The sequence below is a fragment of the Lithobates pipiens genome, unplaced genomic scaffold (assembly GCF_037356315.1).
Source record: "Lithobates pipiens isolate NorthernLeopardFrog02 unplaced genomic scaffold, aLitPip1_a1.2 Scaffold_8, whole genome shotgun sequence".
Taxonomy (NCBI): Eukaryota; Metazoa; Chordata; class Amphibia; order Anura; family Ranidae; genus Lithobates; species Lithobates pipiens.
Genome location: NW_027507903.1, coordinates 125,473,517 through 125,497,040, shown reverse-complemented (window position 1 = coordinate 125,497,040; position 23,524 = coordinate 125,473,517). Strand labels below are relative to the sequence as shown.

General features: G+C 44.8%; 1 protein-coding gene across 1 annotated transcript in view; it reads right to left on the bottom strand.

The window, feature by feature from the left end:
- Positions 1-23,524, bottom strand: part of LOC143960217 (uncharacterized) — a 57,673-nt gene that overhangs the window by 18,389 nt on the left and 15,760 nt on the right. The window contains exons 5-7 of the mRNA XM_077468548.1: positions 18,905-19,567; positions 9,163-9,660; positions 1,559-1,852 (exon numbers count right to left, since the gene is read on the bottom strand). Of these exons, the coding sequence (XP_077324674.1) occupies positions 1,559-1,852; positions 9,163-9,660; positions 18,905-19,567 (1,455 nt within the window). The remainder of the gene's footprint in view (positions 1-1,558; positions 1,853-9,162; positions 9,661-18,904; positions 19,568-23,524) is intronic.

Below are 23,524 nucleotides of genomic sequence, written 5' to 3'. Positions count from 1 at the left end.
TTATACCTGTATACGTCTTAATGCACAAAAGCAAGTTTCTCCAAGGACTGTTTATTATGCAATTACATCTAGATTGTAAGCTCTAAGCCCTCCTGTATTAAATTATATTGTAACTGTACCATCTGCCCCCACTGTTGGTGTTATATAAATCCTGTATAATAAACATAATAATCACTTAAAGTGGATGTAAACCCGAGAAAAACTTTGTCAAATCCTCCTCCTTGTTCTGACAGGTGATTTACATATCTCATGCCCTAGCCTAAGAGACATGCATTATTTTTTAGTTCCCTCCCACTCCTTTCTTCAGCAGCTCTGCAAGGATTGGCTGTTACACACCTCAGCATGATTTGGCATGGTGAAGTCATGTGGGGACTTTTCTGGGTTTTGACTGGATGTTAGGGATCATAGCAGAAGTTCAGTGTAAGAAATACACAGGAGAAAATGCATGTTGATAAGGGGAGTGTAGAAGTGGGTGGGGAGTCTACTGACATCACAACTCCACCCACTGAGCCCTGGAAAACAGACCCACACACAAAATCTGCAGTTTTTTGGGTCTCATAGCAGACAGAGGGGAGACATTTGACAAATAAGTATACATGCAGGAGGCATGTATATCCTTCTAGATAACCAATATTGCAGTAGTTTAGAGAGGATGAGAGTGGGTTTACATTCACTTTAAAGTGGTTGTAAAGGTTTTTAGTTTTTTTATGCATTCAAATAACAAACATGCCTATAGTTACCTGCAGCCCAGATCCTCCTCTTCTGGAGTCCCCATCGCCGGCGCTCCAGGCTCCTTTTCTTCATTGGGTGCCCCCACAGAAAGCTGATTTCCATGGGGGCACCCATGCGGGCTCACTCCCAAGTCCCACTGCTGCGTCCATTGATGCCTTCCCCCCCCCCGGCTTCACAGAACTTGACTGACAGCAGCAGGAGCCAATAGAGACTGTGGCTGGAGCCTTCAGTCCGCTCTCTGCTGAAAACGGGTCACAGGAGTGCAAAATTGCAATCCTGTGACCCATAGGAGAAGTACAGCCAAACGAGCCCAGGCTGGACTTTTAAGTATTATGCCAAAAAGTCACAGACCATATATGGGGCAATGCAGAATAAAATCTCCAACACTTTTCTGGTGACTGCTTTCTGAATGTCCTGTGCCAAATTTAGAAAAGCAGCGTGACAGTTCTAATGAGATTATAGCAACACTTTAACATTACGTTGCAATTGCAGCAACTACGCTGTAATTCATAAAGAAATACGTCAGTTTTGGAGATGAGGAAATTTTAAAAAGATCAATGTCATTTTGAAGTAATTTGTGTTGGGACAGAGGAGATTTTCTACCCCCACATTGTTGGTTGTGAGATGCTGGTGGCTCAATGGCCGCTGGTGTCCTACCAGCTAATAACACTTGGCCACAAAATGTCATTGGTTGCTAGGATGCTGGCAGACCAGAAGCCAAGCGCAGCCTAGTAATCAATTAAGCACAACATCCTTGAGACCTGTGCACAAGGTCAACTACGCTTTACGAATTACATGTAAAGACGTTAGTACAATTTCTACTTACCAGAGCATGGGTTTTCTAGAATTTCCTCCTTTATATTTAGAGAATCTTCTTGTGTTATCTCCTTTACAGTGGTACAAGATGAAGCCACGCAGTTAATAACAGGTGCCCCGGGTAATAGACATGGGTTGTCATGTGACATCTGAGCTTGGTCTAATAAAGCAGATTCCAGCTCATTCATTAATGGCACTGGCACAACAGTATTATCTGTATCTGATAAATGCTGTATATCTTTTAGCCTCTGTTGTTCATCAGGCTCCATCTTCAAGACATCATCGGGATTCAGGGGCAGCTGACCTGATCAAAAGAACAAAAATAAAAAAGACTTGATTTTACAAGAAGTTAAAGCAGTAGTGAAGTTTAGAGAAAAAAAAAAGCATTCCTCCTGCAGGTTAAGGGCATAATGTGCTAGTATGCGTCACATAATAGCCCATTATGGAAGACTTACCTTAAAACAAAGCCCTCCAATGGAGTGCTGTCACCACTGACAGGACTTCCATCTCATCTGCACCCAGTCTTCCTTCCAGGCTCTGGCCATTTTAATGGGCGAGCTGCGATGATGCAACTCCCACGCATGTGCACGGGAGCCACGGACATGGCACAGTGCTCTGAAGGTATCGTATACTCTGTATGCCGTTCCATCAGAGCACAATGTGCATGCGCTGGTGATGTGACTAGCTGCAGAAATAGTAAATTATATCCTAAATGGTGCACGTTTGGGAGACGATATTCTTCACCAGGCGGTATTTACTACCACTTTAAAACAAAATTTAACTTGAAGAACAAACAGTCTGTGAGGCTAATATGACCTGTTGAAGGCATAACAGACATTATTTACTGCTAAGCCAAACTAGCTTCTACAAGCTAAGAGAAGTGTACATGAGAACAGACACTCACATCCTTTACTAAGATTTATTGTCTCTGTAACGGGCCATACAAAGTAAGACTCAGATTGGTTGGCATCAACACATCTACCATTCAGCCAAAAAGAGCATTTGTGAGATCAGGTACTGTTGTTGGACCAGAAGACCTGGTTCACATTCAGCAATCCAATTTATTCCAAAGGTGTTCAATAGGATTGGAGGTCAGGGTTCTGTACATGCCACTTGAATTCCTCCATACCAAACTAATCAAACTATGGCTATTTATATTGACGCTGTATATACAGCATCTCACAAAAGTGAGTACATCTCCCACATTTTTGTAAATATTTGATTATATCTTTTCATGTGACAACACTGAAGAAATTACACTTTGCTACAATGTAAAGTAGTGAGTGTACAGCTTGTATAACAGTGTAAATTTGCTGTCCCCTCAAAATAACTCAACACACAGCCATTAATGTCTAAACCGCTGGCAACAAAAGTGAGTACACCGCTAAGTGAAAATGTCCAAATTGGGCCTAATTAGCCATTTTGCCTCCCCGAGTGTTATGTGACTCGTAGTACTACAAGGTCTCAAGTGTGAATGGGGAGCAGGTGTGTTAAATTTGGTGGTATCGCTATCTCACTCTCTCATACTGGCCACTGGAAGTTCCACATGGCACTTCATGGCAAAGAACTTTCTGAGGATCTAAAAAAAAAAAAGAATTGTTGCTCTACATCAAGATGGCCTAGGCTATAAGAAGATTGGCAAGACCCTGAAACTCAGCTGCAGCACGGTGGCCAAGACCATACAGCGGTTTAACAGGACAGGTTCCACTCAGAACAGGCCCCGCATTGGTCCACCAAAGAAGATGAGTGCACATGCTCAGCATCATATCCAGAGGCTATCTTTGGGAACTAGACATATGAGGGCTGACAGCATTGCTGCAAAGGTTGAAGGGGTGGGGTGGTCAGCCTGTCAGTGCTCAGACCATATGTCGCACACTGAATCAAATTGGTCTGTATGGCTGTCATCCCAGAAGGAAGCCTCTTCTAAAGATGATGCACAAGAAAGCCCACAAAATGTTTGCTGAAGACAAGCAGACTAAGGACATGGATTACTGGAACCATGTCCTGTGGTCTGAGGAGACCAAGATAAATGTATTTGGTTCAGATGGTGTCAAGCGTGTGTAGCGGCAACCAGGTGAGGAGTACAAAGACAAGTGTGTCTTGCCTACAGTCAAGTATGGTGTTGGGGGTGTCATGGTCTGAGGCTGCATGAGTGCTGCCGGGACTGGGGAGCTACAGTTCATTGAGGGAGCCATGAATGCCAACATGTACTTTGGCATACTGAAGCAGAGCGTGATCCCCTCCCTTTCAGAGACGGGGACGCAGGTCAGTATTCCAATATGATAACGACCCCAAACACACCTCTAAGATGACCACTGCCTTGCTAAAGAAGCTGAGGGTAAAAGGTGATGGACTGACCAAGCATGTCCCTAGACCTAAACCCTATTGAGCATCTGTGGGGCATCCTCAAATGGAAGGTGGAGGAGCGCAAGCTCTCTAACATCCACCAGCTCTGTGATGTCGTCATGGAGGAGTGTAAGAGGACTCCAGTGGCAACCTATGAAGCGTTGGCGAACTCCATGCCCAAGAGGGTTAAGGCAGTGATAGAAAATAATGGTGGTCACACAAAATATTGACACTTTGGGCCCAATTTATACATTTTCACTTAGGGGTGTACTCACTTTTGTTGCCAGTGATTTAGACATTAATGGCTGTGTATTGAGTTATTTTGAGGGGACGCCAAATTTACACTGTTATACAAGCTGTACACTCACTACTTTACATTGTAGCAAAGTGTAATTTCTTCAGTGTTGTCACATGAAAAGATATAATAAAATATTTACAAAAATGTGGGGGGGGGGGGGGGGTGTACTCACTTTTGTGACATACTGTATACCCAAAACAGTATTTTTAAGTTGTGGATAGAATAAGGAAAACCCCGGTCATGTATTACTGCTATTCAGGGTCCCATTAGGGAGATTTTCCCTCACTTTCTATACTGGGGACAATATTTAACCAGTCAGGAAATGAAGGAACATCTACACCAGAGAAACACACAGCAATAAAGAGTGAAGAGAGGTTCAGGCATTCCCCAACTCAATTTAAAAAACTACATTTTTTTATTAACCTAAAATTTTTTTTTTTAGAGTTCATTGAAGGACAGGGAGTCTTTAACTTTTGTCTTGTTTTGTACAGAAGAAATGGTCACTGGCAACAAAAAAATGCTAGCCAGCACAGGAATAAGTTCCCCCTCCCACACACACACAACCAGCATTATTATTATAAAGGATTTATATAGCGCCGACAGTTTATGTAGCGCTTTACAACTTGAGGGTAGACAGTACAAATACAATACATTTTAATACAGTAAGAATCAGAGGGCCCTAGAGCATGCCCCAGTTTTGCAGCCTGATGTTTCTCCTGGAGAAGAAACACTTTGGTCTGAGTTGGGCCCTAGACTCAATCAAGACAATTCAAATGATGAGTCCAGTTCTAGCAAAAATTTCAGAAGGTTCAAGATCCATCCGAACCATTGTAATGTCTGTACAGTTAAAGCCTATCCAACAGAGCTCATGTCAAGTGTACCCTTAACCGGTTCCCGACCAGCGCACGCCAATGTACGTCGGCAGAATGGCACGGGCAGGCATATTGGCGTACAGGTATGTCCAATCTCTAATGCCATCGTGAGCGCTGGTCGGGACCCCCACGAGTCCGGTCGCAGGTTCCGCGGACTCGATCTCCGCGGGCATACCCGCGATCGTCTCACAGGGCAGCTGAACGGAGAGATGCCGTTGTATACAGCATCTCACCGTTCTGCCTAGCAACTAGTGACGCTGATCTCTGCTCCATGTGATTGAAGCAGAGATCAGTGTTCACTAACTGAAAGCCCAGCCTCCAACAGTTAGTAACACACCCCTAGGAACACTTAACCCCTACATGGCCACCCACTGGTTAACCCCTTAACTGCCAGTGTCATTTAGACAGGAATCACTGCATTTATATAGCAGTGATTGCTGTATAAAAACAATGGTCCCAAAAATGTGGCAAAAATGTCCAATGTGTCCACCATATTGTCGCAGTCGCAATAAAAAAAAATAATAATTATCGCTGATCGCCGCCTTTACTAGTAAAAAAAAAATTATTAATAAAAATGCCATAAAACTATGCCCTATTTTGTAAACGCTATAACTTTTGCACAAACCAATCAATAATCTCTTATTGCGATTTTTTTAACCAAAAATATGTAGAAGAAGAATACGTATCGGCCTAAACTTTTTTAGATATTTTTGGGGGATATTTATTATAACAAAAAGTAAAAAATAATGATTTTTTTTTTCAAAATTGTCGCTCTATTTTTGTTTATAGTGCAAAAAATAAAAACCGCAGGGGTGATCAAATACCAGCAAAAGAAAGCTCTATTTGTGGGGAAAAAAAGAAGGTCAATTTTGTTTGTGAGCCACGTCGCATGACCGCGCAATTGTCAGTTAAAGCGACGCAGTGCCGAATCGCAAAAAGTGGTCTGGTCTTAAGCCAGCAAAATGGTCCAGGGCTGAAGTGGTTAACAGGAGTTTGTCTATGTATCCCAAGATGGGAATGTAAGGAAAGTGCGGTAGTATTAATATTAGGACCAGTGCAATGGGGAACACCCAAGGTGTAGACAAGAGACTAAAGGGCAGGGCCATGATTGTAATGTAGGGGCCACCCATGCCATTTCTTCAGAAGCCTGTGCTGTGACTGCCAGCTCCCACGTGAATGCGCGGGAATGACGTTATGCGACTCCGGCCAGTCACACAGGAATCCGCAAACCAGGAAAGGAAGACGGGCGAAGATGGATGCGATATCCACCTGGGATGATGAGGACTTCACTTGTAGGTAATTTTAACAGAAAGTGCTTTCATGCAATGCATGATAGCACATTATGCCTTTACTTTTGCAGGTCAGGAAAAAAAAAAGAAGAAGAATGGGGCTTTACTTCCTCTTTAAAGACTTTCTGTGTCCCTCCACGGACAATAAAGAAAAAGCATGTTTACCTCTGTCTGTGTTGCTCCACCTGTGAGACACTCTACCTTGTTGCCTGCACTCAGGACAACCTATTTACAAGACAGGAAATGAAGGAGCCTCTCTTCCGACATCAGTAAAACTTGGGACAGGGTTCTAATCCTTCCACACTCTAAAAAATAAAAGGTTTGGACTATAGATACGCTTTAAAGTGGATGTAAACCCTCACATATACCTAGTGAAGTGAACAGCCTCAGCTGATACACAGAGATGAAACAAATCTCCCTACATAAGTTTTACATGTATATCTGCTGACTTCACCTTTAGAGATTTTCTCTTCCTGTTCAACAGTGCAGTGAAGCCTGGGCATACAGCCAAGCCAACTGATTGGATGAAAAGCACAGATTCCCTTTCCTCATAGGTAGAGACTTTCAGCTCTATTCGTTGAATTGTTCAGCACTCTGCTATTCTATTTATAGCAACCTCCCCAACACAGAACTCCGGCTGCTTTTATCATATGTGACTGAGAACTTGTCAGGCTAATAACAGAAGAACGGAGCAGGAGACAGCTATGAGACATAGTGCTTTGAAGAGAGATAATAAAACACTGAAGATATACAGTTAGGTCCATATATATTTGGACACAGACACATTTTTTTGCAGGCATTTACCAAAACATATTCAAGCTATAGTTCTATAATGGATATGGGCTAAAAATGCGCACTCTACATTGAGGGTTTGTACATCCAAATCTGAGGAAGAGTTTAGGAATTACAGCTCTTAAGAATAGCCACCCCCCAGAAGCAATTGGACAGTTGAATCAAAATCTGCTTCACGGTCGGGTGTAATTTCTTCATCAATTAAGCAGGTAGTTGATTTTAAGTGTGATATTTGCATATGGAATCTATTACTGTGAACCTACATCATGCATTCAAAGGAGCTGTCCATGCAAGTAAAACAGGCCACTGTAAGGCTTTAAAAACAAAACAAATCCTTCAGAGAGATTGCAGCAACATTAGGAGTGGCCAAATCAACCGGTTGATACATTCTGAGGAAAGAAAAACGTACTATTAAGCTCAGCAACATAAAAATGTCTGGATGTCCACAGATGACAACAGCGGTGGATGATCGCAGGATCCTCTCTATGGTAAAGAAAAACCCATTAACAACATCCAGACAAGTAAAGGACACTCTCCAGAAGGTGGGCGTATCATTGGGGTTGATTTACTAAAGGCAAATCCACTGTGCACTACAAGTGCACTTGTAATTGCAGTCACTGTAGATTGCTGTAGATCTGAGGGGAAGCTCTGCGGACTTTATCATCCAAAAAATGCTGTTTTGTTTATTTTCCTTGCATGTCCCCCTGAGATCTACAGCAACTGCACTTCCAAGTGTACTTGTAGTGCAAAGTGGATTTGCCTTTAGTAAATAAACCCCATTATCAACAATCAAGAGAAGATTTCACAAGAGCAAATACAGAGGGTTCACCACAAGGTACAATCCATTAATAAGCCTGAAGAATAGAAAAGCCAGATTAGACTTTGCCAAAAAAACATCTAAAAAAGCCAGACCAGTTCTGGAAAAGCATTCTTTGGACAGATGAAACTAAGATTAATCTGTACCAGAATGACGGGAAGAAGAAAAAAGTGTGCAGAAGGCTTGGAACAGCTGATGATCCAAAGCACACAACGTCATCTGTAAAACATGGTGGGGGCAGTGTGATGGCATGGGCATGCATGGCTTCCATTGGCACTGAGTCATTGGTATTTATTGATGATGTGACAGAAGACAAAAGCAGACTGATGAATTCTGCAGTGTTTAGAGATATACTGTCAGCCCAGATTAAGCCAAATGCAGCAAAGTTGATTGGACGGCGCTTCACAGTACATATGGACAATGATCCAAAACACACTGCAAAAGCAACCCAGGAGCTTTTGAAGGAAAGGAAGTGGAATATTCTGCAATAGCTGAGTCAATCACTTGATCTCAACCCAATTGAGCATGCATTTCACTTGCTGAAGGCAAAACTAAAGGCAGAAGGACCCACAAACAAATAACAACTGAAGACAGCTGCAGTTAGAGCCCGGCAAAGCATCAGAAAGGAAGAAACCCGGTCTTTGGTAATGTCCATGGGTTCCAGACTTAAGGCAGTCTTTGTCAGTAAAGGATTCAACAAAATATTAAAAATGAACATTTTATTTATGATTATATTCATTTGTCCAATTACATTTGAGCCCCTGAAAATGGGGGGACTGTGTATAAATATGGTTGCATTTCCTAAAAATTTTACTTGATATTTATGTTCAACCCCTTAAATTAAAGCTGAAAGGCTGCACTTCAAATTAATTTGGATTGTTTCATTTTAAATGTATTCTGTTGGCATATGGAGCCAAAAGTATGAAAATCGTGCTGCTGTCCAAATATATGTATGGATCGTGCCCAGCTCATATTTCACGAATCAGGTTTACATCCACTTTAACTCATTAAATTGAAGGGGTGTCCAAATTCTTTTGACTATATAATGTATTTACTACATACAGTAAAGACAAGACAGTTTAGTTGGTTTAGAGATTTGTATGGTGTGCTTTATCAATTAAAAAACAAAACATACATAAGGGCAGCCATTAATAGATATGCTTTAAAAGCAAACAAAATGAAAAGAAAAAGCCTACTTACTATTATGGATTTCCATATGCACTGACAGATCTTGATAGCGATTGAAACAAATACCACATTGAGAGCAAATATTAGGGGGTTGACCAGTGTGGGTCCTCATGTGTCGGACCAGAGAGGACTTGAATGAAAACCTCCTCCTGCACTCTGTACACATGTAGAGTTTCTCTCCTGTATGAACTCTCTGATGTACAATAAGGGATGATTTCCGAGTGAAGTTTTTTCCACATTCAATACAGTGATAAGACTTTTCCCTGCTATTAGATCTTCCGTCAGGGTTTGATTTAGTGGCTTTTGTACATTCAGCTCTCTCCACTCCACTGAAAACAAGACCCTGCAATGCCTTTCTACAGCCATCGTCTCTTGCCTTACAACTGCTGAGATGTGGACAGTTTCTTTCTTCTGAAAAGGTTTTAAAGTCATCTTTGGTGTCACAACCTTGAAAGTCAATATTTTCCGGATTCTCTGCATGCATCAGCCTGTTGGAAGACGTGGCACTAGCTGAAAAATACAATGCATTAGTAGCTGAAGTTCTCAATCAATAGATAAAACACAATGCCAATACCCTATTAGTACACAAGCATGCAGAGGCGGCTCTCTAATTAGGCAAATTAGGCAGCAGCCTAAGGCCTCGCGCTCCTAGGGGCCTCGCAAGTGCTGCCTAATTCGCCTAAGTTGTGTGTGGAAATGGGAGGGAATGTCCCTGGTCGGTGTCCCCGAACCGTCTTTAACATGGGGGAACGCGGTGCAACTACTTTTCCCAGTCGTGGGCGGACTGACCACTTGAGAACAGCTTGATGTTCCGGGTCAGTGGGTAGCTGTATGTATTTCCCTCCTCCGACTCCTCCCCCTTCCGCTGCGCTCTGCATGTAGCAGCTGAGTAGCTCCCTGCTCTACTCTCCGGGATGGCTCGACCAGCAATGGAGGACTTGCCACGTCATCGAGGAGCCAGTCTGTCAAAGCCTTAAGGTACAACTACCCAACACTGACAGGCTGAAAGCATCCCGTGATATCACCTCCTGACTGAGTGCACCACGAAAATCAAGGCTGCCAGCCACCCGCCCGTGACCTCACAGCCCTGAGTGATGTGATGCATGCCATCTGGTATATGATGTCACCTACTGACCCCCTGCCATAATCATATTCCAATTTCTCCTCATCGTCCCCCCTGTTCCTGGCATCCCACTTCCCTATCTCCTGTCATCATACTTCCTATCATCCCCCCTGTCATCATTTCTATCCTCACCATAATCCCCCTGAGCCTGGCATCCTACTACCCCACCCCATGTCATCCTCATCCCCCCTGCACCCCACTGCCGGCTTCCTACCACCCCACCCCCATCACCCCCTGCACCCCACTGCCAGCTGCCTATCACCCCACCCCATCATCTTCCTCTTCCCTGCACCCCACTGTCAGCTTCCTACCACCCCACCCCCAGCTACCTACCACCCCACCCCATCAACTTCATACTCACTGCCAGCTTCCTACCACCCCACCCCGTCATATTCATCCTCACTGCCAGCTTCCTACCACCCCACCCCGTCATATTCATCCTCACTGCCAGCTTCCTACGACCCCACCCCACCATATTCACCCTCACTGCCAGCTTCCTACCACCACACCCCATCATCTTCATACTCACTGCCAGCTTCCTACCACCCCACCCTGTCATCTTCATCCTCCCTGCACCCCACTGCCAGCTTCCTATCACCACACCCCGTCATCTTCATCCTCACTGCCAGATTCCTACCACCCTACCCCCATCATCTTCATCCTCCCTGCACCTCACTGCCAGCTGCCTACCACCCCACTAGTCATCTTCATCCTCCCTGCACCCTACTGCCAGCTTCCTACCACCCCACCCCCATCATCCCCCCCTGCACCCCACTGCCAGCTACCTACCACCCCACCCCACCCCATCATCTTCCTCCTCCCTGCCCCACTGCCAGCTTCCTACCACCCCACCCCCGTCATTCCCCCAACACCCCATTGCCATCTTCCTACCACCCTACCCCCGTCATCTTCATCCTCCCTCCACCCCACTGCCAGCTTCCTACCACCTCACCCCGTCATCTTCATCCTCACTGCCAGCTTCCTACCACCCCACCCCTGTCATCTTCATCCTCCCTGAACCCCACTGCCAGCTTCCTATCGCCTCACCCCATCATCTTCATCCTCCCTGCACCTCACTGCCAGCTTCCTACCAACTCACCCCATCATCTTCACCCCCCCCTGCACCCCACTGACAGCTTTCGACCACTCCACCCCCGTCACCCCCCTGCACCCCACTGCCAGTTTCCTACCACCTTACCCCCATTATTTTCACCCCCCTGCACCTCACTGCCAGCTTCCTACTACCTCACCCCCGTCATCTTCATCCTCTCTGCACCTCACTGCCAGCTTCCTACCACCCCACCCCCATCATCCCCCCTGCCAGCTTCCTACCACCTCCCCCCGTTATCTTCATCCCCCTATACCCCTCTGCCAGTTTCCTACCCCTGACCCCTCTGTCATCTTCATGCCCCCTGTACCCTACTGCTGACATCCTACCACCTCATCCATCCTGATCAGCATCCCCATCATCACTCTGTATCCCACCTCTAGCATCCTACCACTCCACCCCCTGTCATCATCATCTTAATCCCTCCTGGTACTCCACTGCCAGCTTCCTACCACCCCACCCCCTGTCATCACCCCCACCCCACCTCTGACATTCTACCACCCTGCCTCCTTTCATCAAAATCCCCATCCTTCCCATGTACCCCATCTCTAGCATCCACCACCCTACCCTGTTATCATCACCCTTATCTTCCCCCCTTTATCCCACTGTCAGCCTCTTACCCTCCATCCTTATCATAATCCCCCTGTGCCTGGTGTCCTACCACCCCACCCCCTGTAATCTTCATCCCCCCTGTACCCCACTGCCAGATTCCTAGCACCCCACCCCTGTCATCTTCATCCCTGTTGTACCCATTGCCAGTTTCCTACCACCCCTCTGTAATCATCCCCCTTTACCCCACTGCCAGCTTCCTACCCCCACCCCTGACATCCTACCACCCTGCTCCCTGTCATTAACATCCCCATCATCCTCCTGTACCCCACCTCTAGCATCCAACCATCCTACCACCATCATCATCCCCCTGTACCCCACCTCTAGCATCCAATCATCCTACCCCCATTATCATCATCATCCCCCCTGTACCCCACGGTCAGCTTCCTACCCACCCACTGTCATCATTATGCCCCTTTGCTGACCTCCTACCATCTCACCAATTTTCATCAACATCCACATCCTCCCTCTCTACCCCACCTTTGGCATCCTACCATCCACCCCCTGTCATTATCATCCCCATCATCCCCCTGTACCCCACCTCTGGCATCCTACCACCCTGTCTCCTGCATTATCATCCTCATCCCTCCTGTACCCCACCTCTGGCATCCTATCACCCTACCCCTTATTGTTATAGGGAACATGTTATCTCAGCCCCTCACCCCAATGCTGCCACCATCATCCCAAACTACATCCTGTCGGCCAACCAACTGTACCCCAAAAGTTGCATTACACACCACAATACTGTCTTGCCCACCAGTGAGAGGTAATGATGTGCTGTAACCTCTGACAAAAAATCAGTGAGTGATAATGATGAGCAGTAATCATTAGCAACCAATCAGTGAGCAGTAATAATGTGCAGAAACCTCTATCAAGTAATGATGTGCAGTACCTCTAGCACCAATCATTGAGTGGTAATATTGTGCAGTAACCTCTAGCAACCAATCAGGGAGCAGTAATGATGTACACTAACCTCTAACAGCCAATCAGTGAGCTTGGAGCAATCCGTGAGTGTGAACCAGACTTTTATGTGTACATTATTAAAGTATTTTTTTCAGAAAAGTCTATGTGCATGTTTGTTTTTTGGGATATTGGGGTGGACAGTAAAATTGCTAGGGGTCTATTGCTTGAATTATTTTTCCCATTATGGAAGTTATTAGGGCCCCATGTCTAAGATTTGCCTAAGGCCTCACAAAGCCTAGAGCCACCTCTGCAAGCATGCTATACATTTCACTTTGAAGTAGTGACAATTTTGCAAAGAAAGATGTTTTGATGGGTTCACTTTGGGTTTCTACCCTTGGGCTAGTCGCTTCCGTCTAGTAGATAAATGGTTACTAATACTACCTAATTGAGACATTATTTTTTATTGTACAGGATTTATATACCGCCAACAGTTTACGTAGCACTTTTATATGTGGCTCGTCCATTAGGTGCATCCGGGCACCGCTCCTTCTATCCATAGCTGCCACATCCTAATTAATGCCGCTACCCCCTATTAATGCATCCGGCCCCTTTCAGGATGCCAGACATGAATTACAGTGGCGGAGGTGTTTATTTTTTAAGCACCAGATTAGAGCTAGAGGCCCTAATAGGCTTCAAAATAGGATGGGCTTTTGGCACAGAGCATTTCCCCATGAGCCCATCCAGGTGTTACAACAGCGAATAAAATCAGGTCTGATACCTGTCACCCGATTGGCTTGGACAAGCAATACTATTGGACGCCTAGGAGGAGGGGAGGAGACGCACTTCGGAAGCGAGGAGAAGACACAGGTGCCGCTGCCTGATGTGCCCGCTGCCTGATGTGCCCGCTGCCTAGATGGGGTAAGTCCCAATGGACCGGCAGACAGCGAGGGGGGGGTTGAGGTGCCATGGCGGGGAGGGGGCGTGGTTGTTTGCCGCACCCCCAAGCAAAAAAAACACCAGCCGCCACTGCATGGGACTATACCAGTATCCCTCGATTTTGATACTACTGTATGCCTTTAATGTTAGCCTCAGCAATGTAAAAATTTCTACCAAATTACTCTATTTTGTAAAACGAATAAGAACGATTGAAACTGAAAAAGCAGCAGTTAGACGATATACAGTAACAAGTAGGGGTGCAACGGATCAAAAAACTCACGGATCGGATCGCTCCTCGGATCAGAGTCAAGGATCTGATTTTCACATTTAACATTTAGTTAAATGTAAAAATCAGAGGTGTTCTGTCACATTAGCAACCATATGTAAGGTCAGCAGGTTTGCTTTAATATCTAAACAGTCCGTCGGATTTACAAATACTGTATTTAAGCATATAAGCTCCGTTTTGTGTTGAAAATAACTGTGAAATCTAAAATTCCGGTAGGTGTAACAAGATGTCCGCTTGCCCCCTACTCACCATCATTACTGTGCAGGAGTGTGGGGTGTAGCAAGATGGCGGCGACAAAACGTCACTTCCCGACGAGACAGCAGGCGCCGGGTGTACCAAGATGGCCGCTGTTCCGGAGCTAGGCCGAAGCTGCGGCCTTTCCAAAGCCACACGATCAGTGGAGCACTCCGCGGAATGCCGATCTGAATAGGCAGACCCGTTTGGATCACGGATCGGTGAAAATCCGTTGCTCCCCTAATAACAAGTCACTTACGGAATGACTCATTGATGATTTTCTCATCAGCCACCACTGTAGTTTTTAATAGACATGCAAACAAAATGACCTGCTGTGCTAAATAGAAATGATACGAAGGATTAAACAAGCAAGCACTGGATGGTAGAATTATTTATGTTTCAGAAAGGATACACAATGAAACCTTAAAATATGGAACAGTCCCACATAAAAAAAAAAAACATATACTTTCAGTTGTAAACATGTTAGGTCAAACTGCGCAGTCAAAGTATATGCCAAGCAAAACCGTTTCTTAGTTTTGGATAAGGGGACGCTTGTACAGTTTTACAGCTATCTGGGGATCTGTTCTATTGGCCATACACTATACGAAAAATCGTTCAAACTCATTTCCGAATAAGGAACATTTGGCTGTGAGAGCAAACGATAGTGATAAAAACCTTCTGTGTGCAGCAGCCCCCCTCAGCCCCCCAATACTTACCTGAGTCCCATCTCTATCCAGCTATGTTGTACGAGAGACTCTGCCTTTCAAGACTCTCCCTCTTGAATGGCTGAGACACAGCAGCGGGCATCATTGCCTCCTGCTGCTGTCAAAGTCAGTGAGCCAATAAGGAGAGAGAGGGGGCGGGCCGTGCCATGGCTTCATGTCTGAATGAACACACAGTGTAGTAGCTCGGCTCAGATGACCCCATAGCAAGCTTCTTGCTGTGGGGGCACTCAGGAGGAGGGAGGGGCACAGATCGCCGGTGAGGGACCCAAGAAGAGGAGGGTCTGATCTACTCTGTGCAAAACCACTACACAGAGCAGGTAATTATGACATGTTTGTTATATTTAAACAAAAAAAAAAAAAAAAGACTGTAATATCACTTTGAGTGCCGGTTCACACTTGTGCAAAGTGCATGTGGTTTGTGCCGCACTGCTGTGCAGATCACATGCGATACAAAATTTCCATTGCATTGACCAAAATCGTGCAGGACCCTTTTATTTGTCCACAGCAGAATCGGATTCGATTCCTGTCCAAATTCACAGTTCGCATTGCGATCTGCGAACTGATCTGGGGGCGTCATTAACTGTGGATTGACACCCCAGCGGTTTGCATAGGACAGTGTGAACCGGCGGCGATTCAGGTGCAATGTGGGAACCCCTGCTGGATTTGCAGGGTTTCTCGCATCGGGCTTAAGCCTAGGTTCACATTGACTGCGGGTTAGAAATCGTGCAAATTCAGCTGAACTTGCACAAATTCATACCCACATGTCAGTCTGACGTCGGGAGCGATTTCAGAGACATCTGTGTGGGTTCCTGCACATATGCCTATTGAAATCGCCCTCAAACTCACCAAAAGTAGTACAGGAACTACTTTTGGAAATTGGTGCAGTGCCGCAAAGTTGGCGCCACACCGATTTGGACGGTGCTATTGCCGGTGTCCTGTCAAATACTGTCCCCCGTCGGATAGTGTCCGCTGTGTACTGCGCATGCGCAGTACACATGACAAGCAGATTCCGAAAATATCTGAAGATGAATGGCACCTGCGCTGTGAGTCCAGGTTCAAGCCCCACCATCCAAGTGGACATAAAGTTAGAATAAAAAAGAGCCGAGCGAAGCGAGCCCGCGAGGGGCCCTCTAACTATGTGCAGCCCTTGTCCACTTGGATGGTGGGGCTTGCACCTGGACTCACGGCCGTTCATCTTCGGAGATTTTCCGAATCTCCTTGTGCTCCGTACTGTGCAAGCGCTGCGCCTGCGCAATACACAGTGAACACTATTCGATAGGCAGACATTTTTGGACAGAACACCGGCAATAGCTGCCGATTTGGCATGCAAATTTACCTGTCAAATCGGTCCGATGAGAACATGGGCTCAAGGTCCTTGCACACAGGTGTAATTAAAGGGGGAGGGCCAGCTGAAAAACTTTTTATTAAGAGTCAGCAGCTATAAACACTGTAGCTGCTGACTTTTAATAAGCAAACTTGTTGTAAGCAGACTTTTAATAAGCAGACTTGATGAGGTAGAGAGGTAGAGCATGTCTCCGCCGAGGGAATGAATGGGCACAGATGAGTAAAAACGGGGGGGGGGGGGGGTGCTGGGGGACTGCTGAGTGACAAACCTAAAAAAAAAAAAAAAACAACCCCTTTAAGCTGCATACACAATAAGATTTGATCCAGCATATCAACAAAATATGTCAAAAGCTACTTACAGGTAAACAATCCACTTCACTTAAACTGAACCCAGGACCCTGCATTTACTATATCTGGTCTCCTACAGTACTCAGAAGATGGAAATGCATTTATTTTAGTAAATATAAACTGCTAAATACCCTGTCTCATCAGCAGTATATAGCAGTCTAGCTGGATACACACCATACAACTTTTGTTGTTAGATTTCCTTTAGATTTACCTTCAACTATGTAGTACAAGGGCCTGCCTGATTTCATACAAATTGAAAGTGTTGGAGGTTTGACCTTGTATTATATGGTTTTGGTAAATCTAAAGCCCTATACACACTATCAGTTTTTCTGCAGATTTACCAAAACCATATAATATGAGGTCAAACCTTAGGAGTTTCAATTTGTATGCAATCAGGCAGGCCCTTGTACTACATGGTTTTGGTAAACCTGAAGGAAAAAAATCAGCAGAAAAACTGATAGTGTGTATGGGGCTTAAAAGGAAAACATCTAAAGAAAATTGTATAGTGTATATCCAGCCTTATAACTTCTATGAGTGTCTGGATAAAGCTTGTAGAAGTTTTCATTCTCCTCTGACTGTCCAATGAGGCTGCAGGACCCAAACCCTCTCTCTGGACAGTGCTGATTGGCCCTGCGTTGCTCCCAAGAAAAAACTAAATAAAAAATCTCTATCAATACACACCAAACTGAGCATGTGCAGCGTGCCAAAAGGCTCTGTACTATCAGGAAATGGATTGGGGACTGTGGAAGAAGGGGAGGATCAGAAAAAGACAGGATCAAACAGCCTTTTAACAAAATCCAGAGAATTAACACCTTACAGTATCTCACAAAAGTGAGTGCACCCCTCACATTTGGGGTTGTTATCATGTTAGAATACTGCCCTGTGGCCCAGTCTCCGAAGGGAGGGGATCATTCTCTGCTTCAGTATGTCACAGTACATGTTGGCATTCATGGTTCCCTCAATGAACTGTAGCTCCCCAGTCCCGGCAGCACTCATGCAGCCCCGGACCATGACACTCCCTCACCTGGTTGCTGCCACACACACTTGACACCATCTGAACCAAATAAGTTTATCTTGGTCTTATCAGACCACATGACATGGTTCCGGTAATTCATGTCCTTAGTTTGCTTGTCTTCAGCAAACTGTTTGCAGGCTTTCTTGTGCATCATCTTTAGAAGAGGCTTCCTTCTGGGGTGACAGCCATGCAGACCAATTTGATGCAGTGTGTGGCATATGGTCTGAGTACTGACAGGCTGACCCCCTCAACCCTTCATCTTCTGCAGCAATGCTGGCAGCACTCATACTTCTATTTGCCAAAGACAACCTCTGGATATGACACTGAGAATGTACTCTCAACTTCTTTTGTCAACCATGGCGAGGCCGTTTTCGATTGGAACCTGTCCTGTTAAACCACTGTATGGTCTTGGCCACCATGCTGCAGATCCGTTTCAGGGTCTTGCTGCTCTTCTTATAGCATAGGCCATCTTTATGTAGAGCAACAATTATTTTTTTCAGATCCTCAGAGAATTTATTGCCATGTGGTGCCATGTTGAACTTCCAGTGACCAGTATGAGAGAGTGAGAGCGGTAACACCAAATTTAACACACCGGTTCCCCATTTACACCTGACACCTTGTAGTACTACGAGTCACATGACACCAGGGAGGGAAAATGGCTAATTGGGCCCAATTTGGAAAATTTCACTTAGAGGTGTACTCACTTTTGTTGCCAGTGGTTTAGACATTAATGGTTGTGTGTTGAGTTATTTTGAGGGGACAGCAAATTATCACTGTTATACAAGCTGTACACTCACTAATTTACATTGTAGCAAAGTGTAAATTTCTTCAGTGTTGTCACATGAAAAGATATAATAAAATATTTACAAAAATGCAAGGGGTGTACTCACTTTTGTGAGATACTGTATGTTCCGCAGCGAGTAGAACAAGCATGCTTTACTGTATATAGAGACTGATTTTACTGCTGTGGGTTTAGTAACACTTTAAGGTATTTCAAGCAGACCCTCACACTACTCAGCTGTGTGTTAATATGATGGATCAAATCTGAAAGGACACCCAACTATAAATGTCCATCATTAGTTACAGTGTATACACACGATCCTCATGGAACATGAAGACATACCTGTATGTACTATATGATGTCTCAATAACAGATCCTGCCTCCAGAACTGTTGACCACACTGCAAGCACACATGGGATTCCCCTGAACCGCTATTATTAACATTGTTGTTTCTTTTGTCTTCTGCTTTCAGATTCAATGTCTGGGTCTTGTGTGTTTTCAGGTGCACTACAAGCTGTGATGTGTGCCGGAAGTTCTTTTCGCACTGAGAACACTTATTGGGTTTCACTCTTCTGTGAACTTTCTGGTGCTGGAAAAGGCTGGAATAGCGAGGGAAGCATTTGCCACAATCTGGACATATGAAGTTCCCGGTCTTTGGGATGTGGATCCTCAGGTGTCGGACCATGGAAGACTTGAGACTGAACCTCTTCCCACACTGTGTACACATGAAGAGTTTCTCTCCTGTATGGACTCGCTGATGGACAATAAGAGAAGATTTACGGGTGAAACTTTTCCCGCACTCGGCACACAGAAAGTGTTCCTTAGCACTCCTGTTCTTGTCTGCTTTATTGCCAATGTACATAGAATGCTTTTCTGCCAAATTTAGCTGGGCGGTACTGCATGTGTCTTTATGCTGGGCATTGCTACTTTCTTCACCTCTCTGACCAGTTTCACACACACTGGAACAAGTTCTTGTGTCACGGACTGTGCCAAGAAAATATTTACCTGCAGAATAAAGAGAAATAAAAGGAACATCATTTCCATTACATTAGTCAATTCACAGTATTTGCGAAGAGTGGTATAATACATAAAGGGAGCCAATCAAAAATGGGCATTTGTATTCATTTAATATTCTAATCTTGAAGTCCTGATAATGAAATCATAGCTCCTCCTTCAATAGCGGACACTTTCCCCCCTGTCGCGCCTAGGCCAATTTTCACATTTCTGTGCAGTTACACTTTGAATGACAATTACAGTGTAACGCTGTACCCAAAGGAAATTTGCATCATTTTTTTTTCCACATAAATAGAGCTGGTGGTATTTACTCACCATTGGACTTTTTATTTTTTACTATATATAAACAAAAACATATTTAACATTTTGAAAAACAAAACCGCATTTTTCTTGGTTTGTTATAAAAATTTGCAAATAAACAATGTTTCTTTATAAATTTAGGCCAAAATGAGTTCTTCTACACTACATTGGTAAAAATACCCCAAATCTGTGTCTATTCTTTAGTCTGTGTCTACAAATCAGTGGTGTATCAACGGGAGGGGGTCCGTCCCAGGTGCCACACAATTGGGGGGGGGGGGGGGGGGTAAGGCCGGCGGCAACTGCCCGAGGTCCTGTCATTGTAATGGAGCCCATTGCGCTGCCCACAAGATGTTTTGCCGGCCAGGGCTGACTGATCATTTGGCATGAGTGTTAATTTTGGCAGCAAATTTTGATTTAGTTTTAGTCTTAGGACTAAAATGGCATTTTAGTTTTAGTCCCATTTTAGTCTTCTGTAATTGTTTTAGTCGTATTTAGTCGACTAAATTTCCAGTACATTTTAGTCGACCAAAACTCATTTTAGTTATCTAAAATCGAATGGGTGTAATTAAATTGTAATGCATTAGTTAAGATTTCTCTACAATATCCAAACATTATATACTGCTGGAGTGAAACAACTAATATGCCATTTATGGTATTGCGGTATGAAAATGCACTACAGACAAGTGTTAATTTTGAAGTCAAATTTAAAATGTAGTTTTAGTCTTAGTCTTTTGACTAAAATGGCATTTTAGTTTTAGTCACATTTTAGTCGACTAAAATAGTATAAATTTAGTTGACTAAAAAGTTTTAGTCGTTTTACTCAACGAAACTAACACTGTCGGGCACCGAGGGTCAGCAGGTGGCCCCATGTCCTCCCATCTCCTGGCTCCTCTCCCTCTCCACTGGGCTTCGGATCTCCTGCCATGTGAAAAACCCATCCGGATGATGCCTGCTGTGGCTCCCCAATCGCCTCTCCAGTGTGTAATCCTCCACAAAGCCAGCACACTGCAGACATGACTCGGGATAGCAAGAAATAAGGGACCCCAACAGGAAAAAAAAAAAGGTCACGTGAATCCTGCCTGTCACTACCCATCTCCCTGTGTCTGCTCGGGAATTACACATCCCAGCATGCCCAGCCAGACACAGGCTGCTGGGGCAGCATTGGACTTGTAGCTGTGGATTGGATGCTGAGTGTAGGAATGAATGGGGGGGGGGGGGGGGTCAGGTCCAATTCCTCCTGACCTGTCAGTGGGCACAGGACCAGTAGCTGAGTGTGCATATCCATCCAATGTTGACTGCTGGAAGTTCGTCTTCATCAAGAGTTAATTGCTCCAATTCATCCAGGACACAGAATCCCCTTACTAAAACCCCATAAACATGGGCCGAATGTTGAGAGACATCAGCCAGTTCAATAAAAAGTCAGACATTCAGCCTGTCTGTATGTCAGTCTGTCCAACAGAAGTCGACCGTTTGGCCGGCTTATGTTAGATGAGCATGCTAGAAAAGCAGCAGCTGATCGACTTCCAATCAGTGCTCACAGCCAATTCGTGCTGATTGAAGTATTCTGGCAGGGGGGCCATCCCACTGTCAGAACACAATAGCTCCGATTAGAGCTGTCAGTTTTGCACAGAGCAGCCCCCATCCTCCTCTTCTTGGGTCGCTCTTCTGTGCTCTTGGCCCCTCCCTCCTGTTGAGAGCCACCACCGCCTGCAGCTTGCTATGGGGGCTCCCGAGCGGAACCGCAGCTCCCTGTATCTGTTCAGACACGGAGCCACGGCCACAGCCCAGTCCCGCCCCCTCTCTCTCCTCATTGACAGCAGTGGAAACCAATGGCGCTTTTCTGCTGTCTCAGCCAATGAGGAGGGAGAGTCCTGTAAAAAAAACAAGTCTCTCAAGCAACATCGCTGGATCGAGATGGGTAAGTATTAGGGGGGCTGCTGCACACAGAACGTTGTTTAACTTAATGCATAGAATGCATTACGATAAAAAAACCTTCTGATTTTACAACCACTTTAGGTTTGCCATACACGGTTCAAATTTTGTTCAGTTCCTGATGAACCAGACAATATTTTGTTTCTAGGTGGCCCTGTCCGCCCCCTCCCGTTTAACATCCTCTGATGAGGAGCCAGGCTGAAAACTGACCAACAGGGGCTGCATCCAGTTCCAGTAGGGGGATTCGTCCATCGGTGTTGTATAGCACAGATGGAGGAATCTGCTGACTGTACAAATAATCTCAGTGTATGGCCAGCTTTAGTGAACGATAGAAGACTTCTGATTAAAGTTAGTCATATACTATACTAGTAGAATTCAGTTAAAAAATGTTTTAGAAATGTTAGTTCAACTTTTTAATTGCACTGTCTTTGGAATGATTCAATTTTAATTATATCATATAATCCAATGAAACCGCGTGGGAATGTGGAGATTTTGACAAGCTGCCTGCGGCAGAATTGCTACTGGCAGCGTCGCCCATCTGACATTAGCTAAGGGCTGCTGTACTTTGCTCTTACCCTAATATTCAGGTCTGCACATACACTATAGGGCTGTTACTGATTAAAAATTTAGTGTTTGATTAATCGTTTTTTTTTTTTTTAATCGATTAATCGACTAATTTCGATTAATTATAACGCACATACAAATCCAACTACTTTTAGCTGATCCCCTTGCATTGCAACTCTGCAAAAGCCAGTGGTAAATGTGGTATAAACTATATACAATCACCCGACACTAGTTCGTTTCCACAATCCATGACTTCATTTCACAGTTCACAAAAATGTTTTAAATTCAAACTGTAGCACTGACGTAAGTAATTTTTTTTTTCCACAGTAGCGTGATAATCCTTCCACCTCCGGTCTAACTAATCACTGTTACCTTATGGCATGGACCCCTGTGCAAACAGGTGGTCATGCAAGCGGGTATCAAAAGGGTTAACACTGACCATAAACTTCTCTCACAATCTCAGGTCATGGGTAGAAAGAAAAGATCTAAGTGCTCACCGCTCAAGTATAAGATTTAATTTTTGTGTTCAAACACAAACTACTCACATGATAAAAACACAGCATGTAAAGCCGACAATTGTGTTAGTTCTATAGGGCAGCATCGGGTGGCGTCATGCGTAACTCCTCTCCCGTACACGTTACGGTCAATCAGAAACTTCAACATCACCGGACTCCTCCCCCTTTCCCTTCGTTAGCAGACGGAGGCACTTGGGGAAGGGGGGAGGAATCCGGTGACGTTGAAGTTTCTGATTGAGCGTAACGTGTACGGGGGAGGAGCTACGCATGACGCCACCTGTATCTCCGACGGAACTCCCTGAAGACCCTGGAAGTTGGTGGAGAGGTGAGTACCGGTCAAAAGAATTTTGATCAATCAAAAAAATGAACGATTAATCGAGGAATTAATCTTTAATTTTCACAGCCCTAATACACTATATTGTAAAAAGTATTGGGATGCCTGCCTTTACACGCACATGAACTTTAATGGTATCCCAGTCTTAGTCCGTAGGGTTCAATATTGAGTTGGCCCACCCTTTGCAGCTATAACAACTTCAACTCTTCTGGGAAGGCTGTCCACAAGGTTTAGGGGTGGGTCTATGGGAATGTTTGACCATTCTTCCCGAAGCGCATTTGTGAGATCAAGCACTGATGTGGA